The sequence below is a fragment of the Sander vitreus genome, chromosome 21, assembly GCF_031162955.1.
Source record: "Sander vitreus isolate 19-12246 chromosome 21, sanVit1, whole genome shotgun sequence".
In the NCBI taxonomy this organism is placed as follows: domain Eukaryota; kingdom Metazoa; phylum Chordata; class Actinopteri; order Perciformes; family Percidae; genus Sander; species Sander vitreus.
In genome coordinates, this window is record NC_135875.1 from 23,775,352 (window position 1) to 23,792,497 (window position 17,146).

Sequence of the window (17,146 nt, forward strand, 5' to 3'; positions counted from 1 at the left end):
CCCGATAAAGTTTGAACTATGCAGAGATGAACACCTGCCTCCCAGATCCCTTTGGCAGTGTTTGACTGTGCAGTTTTCCAGACTGACCAATATTCCCTTTGAAGCCTGAACAAAGCAGAAACAATGGGCTTTGATGGCCGGATCAGCGGCCGTGTAGCAAGACGTCACCATATGGTGCATGACCTCGCTGCGACTCACACTGTTTGCCACTGGCTTTCATTTCAACAATGGACCATGAACCAGGGGGCTGGGTGTCAAATCCTTTAATCCATGACTTGAGAGAACAGCGAAAAGCATGTTTGCTTCATGATATTGTGACACAAGTTTCTTTATAACCGAGCCAGGAGAAGATGCTGTCAAGTGAAAACTGGATGTCACCAAACATCAGCTGCGAACAAAAGTTGTTTTTAGTTTGACAGTATGAATACATTAGAGACAAAAGGCAAAAAATAAAATAGGATATAAAAGAAACATGAGGGAATATATAAAAGACAAAAATAAAAGATACAAATAAGCAGTAAACAAAGCTATATGAATAAATAGCCCTAAATGTAATGAAGGCAGAAACATTTTGAGCCTACATTTGGAAGAACTGTGAGTTGGAGCACACCAAGTCTTCTGGGAGTTTGTTTAAAACATGTACAGTCATGTGAAACAATTAGGACACCCATGCTAAAGTTGACTAAAAAGAGGAATAAAAAAATCATCTTTAGGAATTGATTTTGATTAATGCCTTAATTTAAAAAAATGAGGAAAAATCCAATCTTTAAGGACACCAATTTTCTTTGTGAATGAATAATGTATCGTAAATAAATAATTGTTCTTCCTTAAAATACAGGGTGCATAAGTAAGTACACCCCTATGTTAAATTCCCATAGAGTCAACTTTAGCATGGGTGTCCTAATGTTTTTCACATGACTGTAATATGTAGAAACTGATTGGTTCTTCTCCGTGTTTAGTTTTGACGCTGGGAACAGATGACCTGAGTGGTCTGGACCGTTGTATTGAATGTATTCCATTAACCATCAAACCATCCATATGCAGCTGCTGTGAAAATATGTGTAATGAATACAGGCTTGGATGTGCTTGTTTAGCACAGGCTGACTGTAGTCAGTATGGTGTGTTCACCTTCTGCAGCAGCATCATTTGGCCGGCTACACACTGGCTGCGTGGCGTGAGCGTGTCAGGTGTGTTCGTTTATATTTCGTCTCCCATGTTAACAGGTTAGAGCTCATACACTGCCTGCGTGACACGCATGTCACAGGCGCGGCTTGAGCCGCGCCGAAAACGCGTGCATGCTATAAATAGGACCGATGCCTATTTTTCACGCAACACGCAAGCGTGTTGGAAGCGTTTCCAGGCAAAAAAGAATAGGAAAAGATGTTTATATGTCATTTAGACATGAATACATATTAATAAATGACATGTTGATGTTTGAAAGTCTCTAGGTTTTGATATAAATGCAGATGTAAATGTAATTTAACAGTCATTTTCTAATATTGCACCTGTCAATACATAACAAAATATTGCCGTCAATACTGCCGACGTTGTCTTTGCTGTAATCAAATCAGTATATATTTATGTTTAACATGGTATTTCATTTAATCAATGGGAAACATACATGTGTCCAGACAAGGCTAGCAGCAGCAGCAGCACCGCGTCATACATGTTTCTGGTGTGTAAAGACATAGAAAAATCCACGCAGCCGCCACGCAACTGACACGCAATAGAAACGCCACGCTCACGCCACGCAGGCAGTGTGTAACCGGCCTTAGGCTAAAGGGATCACCTGCGCTGATCTAAAACAGCAGGAATGTTATCGGCACAATGCTAGCATTCGCTCCATACTTACTGCAGGATCTCTGAAGCTGCACCATTATGCAAAATGTCGCTCTGTCTTCTGTATCTAGCCTTGGCTATTCCATGCAGGACATTCAGCCTAGAAGATAAAGCTGTAACAATTCCAAATGTTGCTATTCTATTGTCTCAGAAATAATTGAGATTAACAATATAATTGTCTCTTTAAGTCAAATTAACAACAATTAAACAAATTAAAGTTTTGAATTAATTCAAGGATACATCTTTTGGTTATATCACTGTCATATGACCCAGATAATGTAGTAACACAGGTAAACAGTCTATGAAGTAAACCACGCTTCTTTATTATCATAAAATATTTTTTCTAACTGTATCTATCATTTGTGTTGCTATGAACATGTATAGGGTCACGTGCCAACAACTAACAATTAAATAATATATAATGTTGTGTATAGTCCAACCAATAATCACTTATATCTATCTAATACAGCGAGACATATCTGTATGTATGTATGTGTGTCTGTGTTTGGGGGCGTGTTTGGGGGGGAAGGTAACCTGCACGTCATACACAGACGCCACATGCAGAACGCTTTACAACGTCAGCTACGTGATTGCTGGATATAAGCCAGACACTGTATCGTATTAGGTTGCTGTGAGCTGTAGCCTACATTCACATTCACACAACAGAGGCAGAACATAACGTCATCTCGGAGAATAATCCTTCACAGCGCCGTGCAATGCGAGAAAATCTCAGAGCTGAACCGGGCACACGCAGCAGTTTTCATCAGACTCACCCTGGGTCGGGTTAATTAAGTCTACTGTTAACTGACAACACTAATAACATTACCGTCGCCAAAATACCCCCGCGAAACAAATCCCCTACTTCACATTTAACCGTCAAGCCACTAAACCTGTATGGAACTGAACACCTCTGCTGAAGTGTTAAATTCGTTAATGATCATACGACACGAGACAAAATCTCTCTCTCCCTCTCTCTCTCTCTCTCTCTCTCTCTCACTCTCAATCTCACTCTCACTCGCTCTCTCTCTGCACACACACACACAAACAGTCCGGTTCTGGTGGTTGATTAACGCAGATATGTGCTGTTTAGATCTCATACCGGGCAACATGGGTAGCGCATTGCCATGAGTCCATGAGGCTTATGTCTGATTTCTCCACATTTTCATTGTGATATTCTCTGTCAGGTAAATATAGTAGTAGGCTACAATGTCTTCCTCTGATGTAGACGTAGACTGTAAGTCAGTAGTAGGCTATCCAGTGGAGTTGCATATGAAGTGGTTTGGGATCCTTCTGTAAGTAATTTTGGGGTACAATTTGGTTTCGAAGAATTCTACAAGCAGCAATACCACAGGCCAAGCAATCAGCCCGTTCCAAACAGGCACATTTTCAACGGGCACTGTACTAGTAATTACAATTTGGCATATGTAAACAAAATCAACAACTACCAGTCATACCCCTTAGGACCTCAGCTAATGTTAGCAATTATTTGTTGTTAAACAAAGAAACCGTGATTATTTTAAAAACAATTTTTTACTGTTAGACAATTATTTAATAATTGTTACAGGCCTACTCGGAGACAACTGACTGTGAGATGTTTGGCCATATTTTCAGAGAGCCCATAAAGCCTGTTGGCGCTGATATCGGGATGATACACTGTAAACAGATGGGATCATTTGTCTTCTGTGAGCTTCTGTCTCTTGTTATGCTTTCCAATATTATCCCCTTCCATACATCATCTATTAACCAGCAGCTCATTAAAATCATTGCTGTGTTAACATTCAACATTTATTGCCCTGATCAATAAAGTCCTGATTGTCTCCATCAGTTCAGGTCCATGATGCTGCTGGTTTTTATTGATACGAGATGGGCCCGCTGCTTGTTAGTCCTGACGGCTTCTGTCACTGGTGTTGCTAATCAGCCTGCGTGATAATCAAAGCAGAGGAGCAGATTCTATCATATAATGATAAGGTTATGTACAATGATGGCTGAAGACTGTGTCAGAACACGGTATGTCATTTGTACTGTTTATGGCTGTGTGCAGTTTTCTAAATGCTGCTGTAGAAATGAAACCATAAAGTCACTCTGGATCATTGAAGGGGCAGGCAGATGGAGAGCTGTGTACATGCTGGAGCCATTCCCACCCCATCATTTTAAAATGAGTCCTTTCTGGGACTATAATGTATCACTTTACTTTGGAGAACTGGGATTTCTCACACAGAACCGTAGATAATTAATCATAGATTGTTGTTTAATCTATTTTCTTTCCATATTTATTAGATTATGTGGTAGTGAAGTAGAACAATAATTACTCTTGGAAGTACACTTAGGTAGAAAACCCACAATGTCAACCATACATTTGACCTAAAGGTTTTCAGCATATTTTCTACCAGTTCGTGCATGCAGCAGCAGGGAGCAATGCTGTTTCAGTGTTCTTCATCCTTTAGTTACAGTTTCATTCTGCTGTTCTTCGGCCCTCTATGCCCCATCGTATCTGACTGTGCCCATCCCCTTTACTCTGAGTTACAGATTTTGCCCTAGGTTCAGATTCCCTGTGATTAAGAGTAACAGGTACAAGCACTTCTTCATCCCCACAGCCATTTCACTAGTGAACTCAGGCCGGGGGAGGCGGTAGTAACTCCCAACTCACTTGGAAAAGTGTGTAGTTTAGTAAGCGATATATGTTCCGTGTTGATGGTGGTGATGATGATTAGGATAATGATGATATCTATGCAGCTGATGTGGACAATTTGTGTTATGATGATGCTGTTGATCATGTATTCAACATGCCTGGTCACTTTGCACTTTATTGTGGGCATTTGTAGCTTTTTCTGTCATTCTGCGAATGTATTTCTTGGCGAACAACATCTGGGCGTTTGACTTCCTGGAGTCATGTTGTCGCAGTGAAGTTGCCAGGCAACCAGTGGAAACGCTGCACAAAAGTAAAAATAAACTCCCTTCAAAACCATAAGTTGTGTATTTTTGTGTATGGACTAAACAAACAAAATACAGCAACAACAAATCTCTTTAAAACCCTTTTTGTCATATTTGTTCAAACTGTCACTATCTCCTGACAGTACTACATGAATCAGATCATCAACGTTTTAAAAGTTTGTGACCAAGTCAAGCCAAAACCAAGCACCGACGTTCTCACTAAAATAGGTTTCTGAAAACATTTGAAGTTGTACAGTTTGATCGGAGTTCATCAGCAGTCGTTGACACTGTGTAAGAGATTCCTGGGCTCTGATTGTTGTTTCCTTGATGCCATTAGGATCACCAGGAGGAGGCGGACGAACGTGATCTCATTCATGTATTACTGTCAGAATATGACAAAATGTTATTTTTTATAAAAGTTGCCTACTGTAACTTTAATATGCTCCTAAAATGTATAAATGTTTTATTTGATAGAATTTATATATATCTATATATATATATATATATAGAATGATGAAATCCGAGCAGCAGTTGCTGGCTGTATTTAGCCTCTACAGAGCTCCGGGACTCCGGCTACCAGCAGCAGTTGTTTAGCTGCCAATAGGTGACTGTGAGCCGGCTACAGGCACTGCCTGATGATGGTCCTTTCAGGGGCCGTGGTAGTGGAGTTTAGCCAGAAAAAGTGAGCGTCATGCAGCGCTGACAGTTAAGTTTAGGAAAAAGATCGTGATTAAAACACTCCCGAGGAACGAACAAGCGTTTCCTGGGTGAAAGTTTTATGTTTTTTCCGCTCTCCGGCTTGACAGCTCTGTGTTTAATGTTGACACCATGTTCCCATTGAATATTCGGTTCTTTAATAAGTGTTTTGGCATGGCTGGCTGAGTGGCTCTATATCCATGGTATTGGAAGGGGGATTTAATTCTTGCATGTTTTTTTTGCTGTGCATGATCAAAAAACATCCCCCCCCTCTGTCTTTTTAACAAATCGCACCCTCTATATATATAATTATTCCGGTGGGAAATTTTAGGTGGAAAACGTCAAAGTGCACTTGTTTTGCTAACCCATGAGCTAACGTGTTAGCATAGACCAGCTTCTCACTGGATGAATGGAAGGATCTTTATGAATGGAAGAGCAGCCAGTGGCTGTCCGGCTCCAGTCCTCATCAGTGATGCATGTGCGTGTCTCTCCTCTGTGTTTAGATGCTACATCACCCTGACCCAGTCGCTCCACCTGATCATGAGTGGAGCTCCGGCAGGGCCTGCAGGTACGGGGAAGACTGAGACTACCAAAGACCTGGGCCGAGCCCTCGGAATCATGGTCTATGTATTCAACTGCTCTGAGCAGATGGACTATAAGGTGAGCAAGCGTGCATTGGCATCGGCATTTGAGCACATGCACGTAGCTAATGTGCATTGGCAGCAGCTCAGATTGTGCACGTTTCATCCTTGCCTTTGTCAGCGATATGGTATTTGTCATTACAGTTGTCAACCCACCTTTATGCCCTTCTCTTTTCATCTTTTCTTCTTTTCATCTTCTTTTTGCCCGCTTCCTTCTTAAAGAAGAGCTGATGCGTTAAACCCTGATTGCTATTTCTTAACTAACCCTTGTCAAAATGCCCTATGTTCCCAGCCTCCACCTTGCTTTATTATATGCTCCTGTGTACTCTTACACACTCACTTTCTGCGTATAGAGTGCTCGGGGGAGACATAAACATAATCTTGTGATCCAGCTTGCTCCTGCTTCCCCCTGACAGGGGCAGCATTACAGTACAGAGGCGTACAGCAGAAAAGGTGTCAGGGAGAAGTGCTAATGTACTCCAGGGGGAACACAGAGCCCCGCATTGTTACTCATATTTACATGCACACACAGTAGTAATGTAACGGCCAGCAGCTCCTCCAGCTGCACCACCTAACATACACACACACACACACACACACACAGCATCAATTCAGCAGTCAGAAGGTTTGCGTCAGAGAAGGTTTCCTCGGCCCTGTAATTGGGGAGAGAAGTCAGCTGCGAGCCTCATCCTGGTCCAGCTGTTCACCTGCTCTCAGGTTGATGTTGGGGAAAACTGAAATGTGGGTGGTAGACATTTTAGCCTTTCTCTTTTTGCCATTAACGCCTTGTTTTATTAGTGCGAGGCCTTGTATAAGCATCATCCAGTTCTTCTACGCTTACTCCCAGCCTGCTGTGCTGACTGCCATCAATGCTTCTCCATATATCTTCTGTCTAATTGGCCTCAACACATGCCTTATCCTTATTATGTCAGTCAGACAGGATGTCCACCTTTGAGCCTGCCTGACTGACTTCCTGTCCCGCAGTGTCCATCTGAATATCTGTCTCTCTCTCTCTGTGTCCACCAGTCCTGTGGGGACATCTACAAAGGCCTGGCTCAGACGGGGGCATGGGGCTGCTTTGACGAGTTTAACAGGATCTCAGTGGAGGTGCTGTCTGTGGTGGCTGTACAGGTAAGAACCGTTCCAGTTCCCTCTGCCCCAGGTGCTGAGCACAGCTTGTGTGTATATCTTCAGCCGAGATAATCTGTGAGTTTTCATTTATCGAAGTTGTGGTGAAAATAAGCCCTTAAAAACAGCTCTGCAGAAGTAAATAGCCTCTTCATCACCGATTGCACGCGTAAATTGCTTCAGCTGTAAGACTAATCCACCGAGGCTGACACCTTAGCACCCCAGAGCTCCTTCATAATTGGAGCCTCCTCTGATCTGATTTGAGAGTTAGGGATGGAAAACCGGCCTCTTTGCTCGCCAGCACGCTGCTCACATCTTTAATAACGACAACTCTGAATGGACAAACTCTAAAATCTCAAAGACGGGGAATTAGTTGGATTTGCACACGTGTACAGCACATTTGTATTTGTAATTTTGAGTTATTTCTTTTAAAATGAATCATCTTAGTTCAAGGCTTAGTCAGAACACACACACACACACACACACACACACACACACACACACACTGCATCCATTCATCTCATCATCATTTTGGCCGGATGTCTGTCACCTTCCCCTTTCTTTGTGTTAAGAAAACCGCTATAGTGCACTATTTCTGGGATAGAGAGCTGTTTCCAACACAGCTCTTATGTCAGTTTGTTCACAGCTTTGCGCTGCCCACAAGTGGTTAAACACCAATGCAGGTTTAAGTCTGTGCCTTACTAATGTAAGTTAAATCCTGACCTGCGTATGACCTGCGATGGTCCTGTTTTGTACATGTCGGAGCTCTGTGGATGAACTGAATGGATGTGATCGGTGTATGCTCTGAGCGACCTACAGCAGCTAGCCCTTTCATTACGGGACTCAGCCATGTTCTGTGCGTTTCAGCTGATGCTAGCTTTTCTGCCATCTTGCATATCCCGCATCAAACAGACCCTCTCTCCATGGTTTCATAAGTCCCTCTGGTGTATTCAAATCCTGCACCATATTCATGCATGTGCAGTACTGTCACTGCACAATGCACACAGTTGATGTAGGGATGCTGGTCATGATTGTGATGATAATGGAGATGGAGCTCCTCAAAGGATCATTATTCTTTGCAAGACCCAACACACTCCTCTGCCCTTCCGTCCTTCTCTCTTTAGCAGCAATGCAAGACTTCTTCCATAAGCTGTGGAAGCTGATAATATTTATAGAATTTTAAAGTGCCAGAAGAATGAATCGGTGTTGCGTGGCGTAATGAATAATAAATCATGTTGGCTTATACGTGGAGAAGTACAGAGGACTGTCAGACTCCCGATGTGACAGCTGGCAGCCCGCTCCAGCGCTAAGCCACCAAGCCATCTCTCACCGCAGCACACGCACCTAATCCATCCTCTGAAAGTGGAAGCAGCTAGCATCGCCCGGCGACATACTCGGCTGCCGCTCAGGTCTGCTAACACAGGTGGCAGGACCAGTTCTACATTAAATAAAGCCGGGACAAACAGAAGGCCGCCAGACATTACAACATGGAGATAAATTGGTGAAGCTCTGCCTCTGTTGCAGCCAACACAGGCGTGGACTGTGAATATATTGCAGCCTGTACATTCAAAGAGACAGCAAAGAGTGGAGCCGGACCCACTGGATCACACTTTTCAGGACGGTGTCTGCTCTTGAACTTTTAAGAAAGTGTTTTTGGTGTTTTACGTCCTTTAATATCTCTGTAGGATAGCAGAGGTGGGCCGCTGTCATTTCACATAAGAAAGAAGGCCCGCTGATGTTCTCATGAAAACTTGTATTCTTTTTTTTTTTGTGTGTGTGTTGCAGCTGCAGTGTTTGTTTTTGCATCCCCCTGTTGTGTTAGTATGACTGAGTGATCTGTAGCCGAGTACTCATCCATGAAGAGATGTTCCTCCTCTTTCCAGCTGTCGACTCGCTACGCCCTTTTACCACACGCATGTTAAATTCATAAAGCCTCTTACAGGCTGGGATTCAGAGTTTTAGGCCAAGACACACACATGCACACCAACACACGCACGCGCACACACACACACACACACACACACACACACACACACACACACACACACACACACACAAAAGTTCATTTCTGATATCTCATTCCATCATAATGTAGACAAGTGGAGCCTGGCAGTTGATGCAGTAAAGCCTGGCTGATAGCATGCTCATATTATTGATGAAATTGTGTCCCTGAAAAAAAGGGCCATAGTGCGTACCATTTTGACAGACTGTTACAAATTGACTCTGGTATGTGCTTAGTGACTTTAATGATATGCTGGGTACGATTTGAAACGTTTTGATAGTGGTGCCAATACAGAACTTTAGTTTTAAAATATATTTTTATCTACTTCATGAAACCTCAGTACGAATTGTAATGACTTTGATCCCTTAAAGGTGAACTGCACTGGTTCTACACATCAGAGCGTTCAGGTGTTGTGTTGGGGAGTACGACGGCATACGTGAAAAAGTTGTATACAGCCTTTTGTGTCTCCAGAGGGAGCTGTGTGTGTTTTTATAACACTCAGGCCCTCATGTACGTACATTTGCGAATGTAGCGTTATCAGCGCCATGGCCAACCCACAGAAAGCGCACGCTGTGATACTTCAGTTTACGTCGTATTTACCAAACCTGCAGTTCATCGGGTAATCAGCGCCTTTCTCTGCCCACTATACCGTAAATTACGCTGTAGCAAAGCGTTAAATACTTGTGCTATGATACGGCTGAGTGCAGACTGCGATATTCCCACTGCTGATGCTATGACTGTTTGAAATGATTCTGATGGCAATATTTGTAATGTAGCGAGGAGTTTAACAACTGCTGGAATGGAATGTGAACGCTGAGTCGGAGATTCAATGTCATCTTTGATTTCTCCCAGTAGTCTAACTGTAATATTGCATGGCTGCTTAATCTGTAACGCTTAACGATTTTGTGTTCACTCAACTGGAAAAGTGTGATCCTTGTGGAAAAAATCCTTTCAGCTCGTCTCCTTGACCTATGTCTTCGTCTTGCTCGGATAACTGCTGCCATTTCACCAGGAGGCATATGAATATTTTCATAGGCATAGAATTTTCACTGCAAAATAGAGGCGCGCTGTCACGGGAGGTTTTTGTACATACCGCGGAATACATAATTAGGCACACTTTACGCTTCCCCTCCCATCATCTTACCTCAGTGCGTGTGGGCACTGAGGTAAAAGCGGGCATGTTTGTATATACCTCGCCATGCTTTTATGCGCACGTTGCGAAACAAATACGCCTGAAGTGGGCGCAAAAGCGTTAGTACATGAGGCCCTCAATGCCGTGTCGATTTCTTCTTTTGCGATATTCCTTATTTCTCACGGAGGAGGGACTTAATTTCCCCTATCCAATCAGGAATCTGCATTCCTTGACCAATGAAAGGATTCAATGCAAGACGGACGATTTTAGTGAATAGGAATAAAAAATAAAATGAATCATTAACAATTTTAAAACAATATATTCTAATAATCTTATCACTCACTGGGTTACAGGACATTACATTATTTTACTGGGTTACAGTTAGAGATGTTCCAATACCAATACCAGTATCAGAAAAGCCTCCGGTACTGCTTAAAATGCTAGTATCTGTATCGGTAAGTACTGGCGTTTATGCACCGATCTGATACCACCTAATTTAGCCCAGAAGAAAATCTACTTTAAAGTAGTTTATTCATGTTCTCTTTCTGTTATGACTGACTGTCAAACTGGATAATAAAAGAATGGCGTTCATTGTTTGTGTTTCTTCATGTTTCACAAAACGTTTAACCTGAGCCAGGCCGAACAACAATGATAGCAATCCTATCACATCCATACAGGGATAGTAGTACACAGCTGTTAAAATATAATAAAATATACATAACACACTGGTATCAGATCAGTACTCAGTATCGGCCGATACGCAAGTTCAGGTATTGGAATTGGTATCATGACGGAAACAGTAATAGCGGAACGTCTCTAGTTACTGTGCCAAAAAAAGATTGGCTATCATTTCATTGTACTATTTTGTGTTTGTACTCTGTACATGCAGGTCAAAAGCATCCAGGATGCCATTCGAGATAAGAAGAAGAGGTTCAACTTTATGGGCGAGGAGGTGAATCTTTGCCCCTCTGTGGGCATCTTCATCACGATGAACCCCGGCTATGCTGGCAGGACGGAGCTTCCTGAGAACCTCAAGGCTCTGTTCAGGTAGGTCAGGTAGCCCTGCACAGGCTTAAAATTTTGGCCCTGGCCCGAGATGTCAGGCCCGACCCCGACCCTTGACCTATAGCTTATCAGAATTTTCAGCCCGAGCCCGACTGTATTCAATTCAATTCAATTTTATTTATAGCATCAAATCATAACAAGAGTTATCTCGAGACACTTTACAGAGTAGGTCTAGACCACACTCTATAGTTTACAAAGCCCCAACAATTCTAGTAATTCCCCCAAGAGAAAGCATTTAGTGCGACAGTGGCGAGGAAAAACTCCCTTTTAGGAAGAAACCTCGGACAGACCCAGGCTCTTGGTTGGCGGTGTCTGACGGTGCCGGTTGGGGAAGTGATGAACAGTGGCAATAATAGTCACAATAAAGATAATGGAACAGTGACTACAAATGGTAGTCGTAGTAGTTCATGTCATAGCAGGGCACTGCAGGGCGTTACAGGATGTAGCGTGACACAGCAGAGCATAGCAGGACGCAGCAGGACGCAGCAGGGCACCGCAGAGCGTAACAGGGTGTAGCAGGGAGTGCAGCAGGATCACGGCGACAGCTGCAACCAAGATCTTGGTGCCATCCTAATCCAAGGAAATATGCTGGGCGAAAAAAAACAAAAACGTAAGGACTCCGGGAAGTAAACCCCCCCAGAGCTAGGTTAGTAACAAGCATTGCTGGGACAAGGATGCACACAAATGGAAACACTGTAGCCTGTGTTTTTTTTTCTTTTCTCCCGATACGTAGCCTATACTGTTGGCCATAGTTCAGTTTTGTTTATAATGGCAAAGTGCTCATATCTCGTTTTTATTCTTTATTAAATCAGTTTAGAAAAATGTATGAAACATTTTTTTGTTTGTTAAAGTAATGTTTTTGTTTTTTTAAAGTGACGACAGCGGCCAACAGTGAGTAGTTTGTTTGTTTGATCAATTTAGCATCTTAAATCAACACTTATAGTAAGATCGATGACTATAAAACACTTTAGGCATATACAAATGTTAGTTTAAATGTTTATTAGCAGTAAAAAGACATTTTTGAATGAGGCTGCTCGCAACATGTACGAAAAAACGGAGTGACATTCTAAACAAATAATAATAGCCTAAATAATAAATATATAATACATAAAAGGTGTAGGTTGTCTTACCTTACAGTTAGTATGCATAAAATAAAGGCTTCACAACAGAACATTGCACGCCAAAAGCCCCCAAAACTAAAAACAATACAGCCTCTTGTAACCAGTCTACGTGATACGCAGGTATACGCTGTATACCAACTAAGAAAGCTCCAGACATTCCATATACCCACTTAGAAATGTTCAATGATAAGTAACAACATAGTTTTGTGACAGAGCTTTCACTTCAGCTATTGGTTTTCGCCTATACGGGTGGAGTTATGTGACCACAAACTGAACAAATGCTGCAGAACATGCAGAACGACGATTGTAGTATACCCACTACAATAAACTAGCCTACACCGCTGCTTGTAACAGTAGAACAGAATTAAGCTTGTAAAGCACCATGCAAGAAGGGCACAGCATCAACAGTGGAGGGTTTTAATTCCTAGTAGTGTGTCACACACAGCTCTATGTCCTCAAACCATGCTTTATTCCTCAGAGGATTGGGTCCATCAACCAAGGTTTAATCCATCAACTAGTCATGGGGCAGATTATAATAATAGAAAAACAATAGGTTTGCACTTATGTTGTTATCAAAACTTGGAACTGGTTGCAGAATGGTAGTGACAATTAAACCACATCTAAAATGTACACAAACATTACAAACATCTTGAAAAAGACATGTTCTACAAAACTAGTGATAGACCTGTCTTGGGTGCACCTCACCATTTACCCAGTGTGATTGGGACAGGTTCCAACCCCCTGTAACCTCCAACAGGATATATTGAGAAATGGACTCTGGAGTGTTTTTAGAATTGAACCCATCAATAGATGGAACATGATAATGTTTGTTAGGCAAAAGACTTGAATCTGTATTTTCAAATCCCTTACTTTTTTAATCTCATGTTTCCTGTCGACATTGACGTGGGTTATTGTATTAGGAACAGGGACACTGATTGTGGATAGCCATAGGTAGTAACTCAAACACAACTCTCCCTGAACTAAACTTATATATTATTTTTAAAGTGCTCATATTACGCTTTTTGGCTTTTTCCCTTTCCTTTATTGTGTACTTTTTTGTGCACGTTATAGGTTTACAAAGTGAAAAAGCCCAAAGTCCACCCCAAAGGACAAAGTGACAAACGCTTGTCACTTTGTAACACATGCTCGCCTAGCTGCTAGCGTGGCACGCCCTCATACTCTGCTTCTGACTGGCTAGTAGTCCTTACCTAGGTACTGCGCATGTGCGACTCCCAACATAGATGGAACAGAAGTGAGATGTCTCACTCTGTAGCTAAAACAGAGAGCTCAACACACAGGGTGAAATTTTTTTTAAAATTAAACCACATAAACTGGTAAATATTCTGGTAGAACCTCTAAATACAATTATGAACCTGAAAATGAGCATAATATGAGCACTTTAACTCTTGTAACGTCTGCTGGCTGTATATAACAGGGGCGTAGCACAACACTCTGGGCCCTGTAGAAAGGCATTCTCTATAGCCCCTTCCCACATCCACACAGAAGCACTGTGGAGCAACATGGAGTTTGAAAAGTGCTCTATAAATAAAGATTATTGTTATTATTATCATTATTATGAGGGCCCTGGGTACTCAGTCCCACTTCCATCATTCAACACCCCTGTATAACATACCAGGAAAACATCATAATTAGATTACACTAACATGGAGTTAATACTTAGCTTTTTTTCAAATTAGCGCGGAAATGAGGTACAATCCAAGCCACGGTAGATCAATGAGAAGCTGTTGGCAATAAGAGCAAGTTCCACCTGACACAAGACCACAAGATAAATGCAGACAGGCCAGTGTGAGAGAGAGAGCATATTAGGCGAGTAGCGACTGAAAAGGGGAAGATAGCTGGACCCATTGTGGGAATAAAGCGCTGCATATTGGAGACGTGTTGAACTGGGATGGACTGACCTGGATCAGAGCTTCCTTTGCTCTGCTGTTTGCTGTGTGTGCTATCTCCCAATCCGCTAACACGGACACACAAGTTGAGTGAACTGCAGGTATTATGATTACGCCCCACTACTGAGATCCTGTTTTTTCCTCAGACCGTGTGCCATGGTGGTGCCGGACTTTGAGCTGATCTGTGAAATCATGCTGGTGGCCGAGGGCTTCCTGGACGCCCGGGTCCTGGCCAGGAAGTTTATCACCCTCTACACACTGTGTAAAGAGCTGTTGTCCAAACAGGTAATATCTGCTTTCTTTGATCTTACACATGTGATATGGTTAGAAAAAGCCAGATCCTTCTACCGTGGTCTATATCGTTGTTTTCTACAGAGACCAGTGAAGTATATTAGAAGCACTTTTCCGGTGATGGCTGAGCGTTACTGTGCAGCCTCCAACTGAGCTTGCCGACGTAGATGTGACGTGAGCAACCTGTCTGAAAGTCTTTTAGTAGCTGTGCCAAGAGAAATCTCAATCATTCCCAATCTTGCAGAGACGGAGAGCGTAGGTATATGTAAGGAGATAACATAGGCAAAGGCTAATTATTGCTAACTAAAATGCTAGATAAAATTAGTAATTTAACTTAAACAGCTAATGTAAATCGGAACTGCCTGCGAGCTTCTCCTGTACTGTATGGTAATTTGTCTACTATGCGACAGTAAGTCGCGTGGTTATGACACAATCGTTAGCCCATTTTTACAAAAACGCCTGCTACGGAGCCATAACGTGAGATACAAGGTAATGGAGCCTTTTATACATTGTCGTGTTTCTTTAGAAATAAACAATGGACAAATAGAGTCTTTAAACGCTTCAGATGTAAAGTTATTCGCTGTCAAAGTGACGCCAAAATGAATGGCAGTCAATAGAATGCTAACGGGAGGTGATGGCTTATTAGCATCAAAATGGCTCCATTTTGGCTTTGTGGAGGCTGGCTTACCCCCTTGGTTCATCTCTGCAGGGTAAATCCAGACAGCTAGCTAGACTATCTGTCCAATCTGAGTTTTCTGTTGCACGACTAAAACAACCTATGAACGTACACATGTTCCACCAAAACAAGTTCCTTTCCGAAGCTATTTTGCAGAGGCACCATTGCTCCGTCCGGCGCTTAGCACCACTCAAGACGATTGTGATTGGTTTAAAGAAATGCCGAAACAGCTGACCTGACGCTCCTGTTCTATTTGATGGACTCCAAGCCCGGGGCACCGCTCCTTTCTCACTGAAGGGTCCGAGTGAAGTCTGACATGCATATGAATAAGAAGCTGATGTTATTCCATCTAAAATGTTCTTTCATCCTCTTCCAGTCCAGTCCTGTTTTACATGTCTTGCCATTATTTAAATTATTTTTAAAAAAGCAATAAAATCACTCACAGTGCTGACTAATAGTTACAGCAGAGCTCTTCGACTTAGGTAAGCGATTTTATGAGCCCTCAGTTCTGGATGAATTTCCCGTGACCACAGGCCCATTTAAGTGTCATAGCACACTACTTCCTTTTTATGGCGGTTTAATGAAGCTCTAGTTCTTCTGACATTTTTAAATATCACCTTAATAACACTTTTTTGGCTGCTCCAAAGTTGTTTGCCGGAGTTTCATTGCAGGTTTTTCAACATTAGCAACTTACTGGTAATGAAATCAAATGATAATGAACAGACTGCTTCACTAAGCTATATTCACAATGGGCTGAGCGTGCAGATCAATGGAAAGTGCAGATTCAGAGAACTGCTTTCTTGAATTAAACAAGTGGTTGATAATTATGGATTAAATATTGCATAAATTCTACTGCTTGTGCAGAACGACTATGCTGTTGACACCAGAGCATGCTAAGAGAGTACACTCTATAAATAAATATATCCCATTCTCTCAGAATTTGCAGGGAGCTGAAATAATGCTCTAATAATTTGTTGCCTCTCACTTCGTGTGTGTGTGTGTGTGTGTGTGTGTGTGTGTGTGTGTGTGTGTGTGTGTGTGTGTGTGTGTGGCTGTGTGGCTGTGTGTTCTGAAGACACATCTAATCTTTGTCAGCCGGAGAGCCTCTGGACACACATACAACTACGACTCACTGTTGAGTAGTTAGTAAGCTACTTTAATGTCACATTACAAATGATTTTGTATTAAGAGATACCATAAGTTACTGTAGGAATATTATGTTGATGTAAGAAATGACATCCAAGAATATAAAGTAGGTTAAGCTCACTGTTAAATCACTAAATCCTACTAGATAAGCTCTCCGTCCAGACATGGATCTAATAAGAATAATATTAAACAGGGCTTGAAACCATAAAGTCAGTGAATTAGTGCTCCGATTTTTATCTTTTTTTTGTGTGTGTGTGTGTGTGTGTGTGTGTGTGTGTGTGTGTGTGTGTGTGTGTGTGTGTGTGTGTGATTTCTGGAGAGCCGTTGGTTAGGATGATGATTCACATTCACAGTCCCACAGACTACGCTAGCAGCTCTTTGAGGCCGAGCATGCTAAAATGCTCACAATTAGAGGTCGATCGATATGGGTTTTCTCTGGCCGATGCCGATCTTTAGAAATCAGGGTCAGCCGATGGCCGATAAATGCTGCCGATTTATTATATATTATATTTGGCCGATATGTGCTTTTTTTTAAACCTCTATTTGAAAGATAAAATGTAACACTAATATA

At 42.1% G+C, this 17,146-nt stretch overlaps 1 protein-coding gene across 1 annotated transcript in view; it reads left to right on the forward strand.

Moving 5' to 3' along the window:
- The window catches only part of dnah9 (dynein, axonemal, heavy chain 9), a 157,409-nt gene that overhangs the window by 54,408 nt on the left and 85,855 nt on the right, over nucleotides 1-17,146 (forward strand). Inside the window, exons 33-36 of the mRNA XM_078279756.1 lie at nucleotides 5,970-6,126; nucleotides 7,134-7,238; nucleotides 11,259-11,416; nucleotides 14,609-14,747. Of these exons, the coding sequence (XP_078135882.1) occupies nucleotides 5,970-6,126; nucleotides 7,134-7,238; nucleotides 11,259-11,416; nucleotides 14,609-14,747 (559 nt within the window). The remainder of the gene's footprint in view (nucleotides 1-5,969; nucleotides 6,127-7,133; nucleotides 7,239-11,258; nucleotides 11,417-14,608; nucleotides 14,748-17,146) is intronic.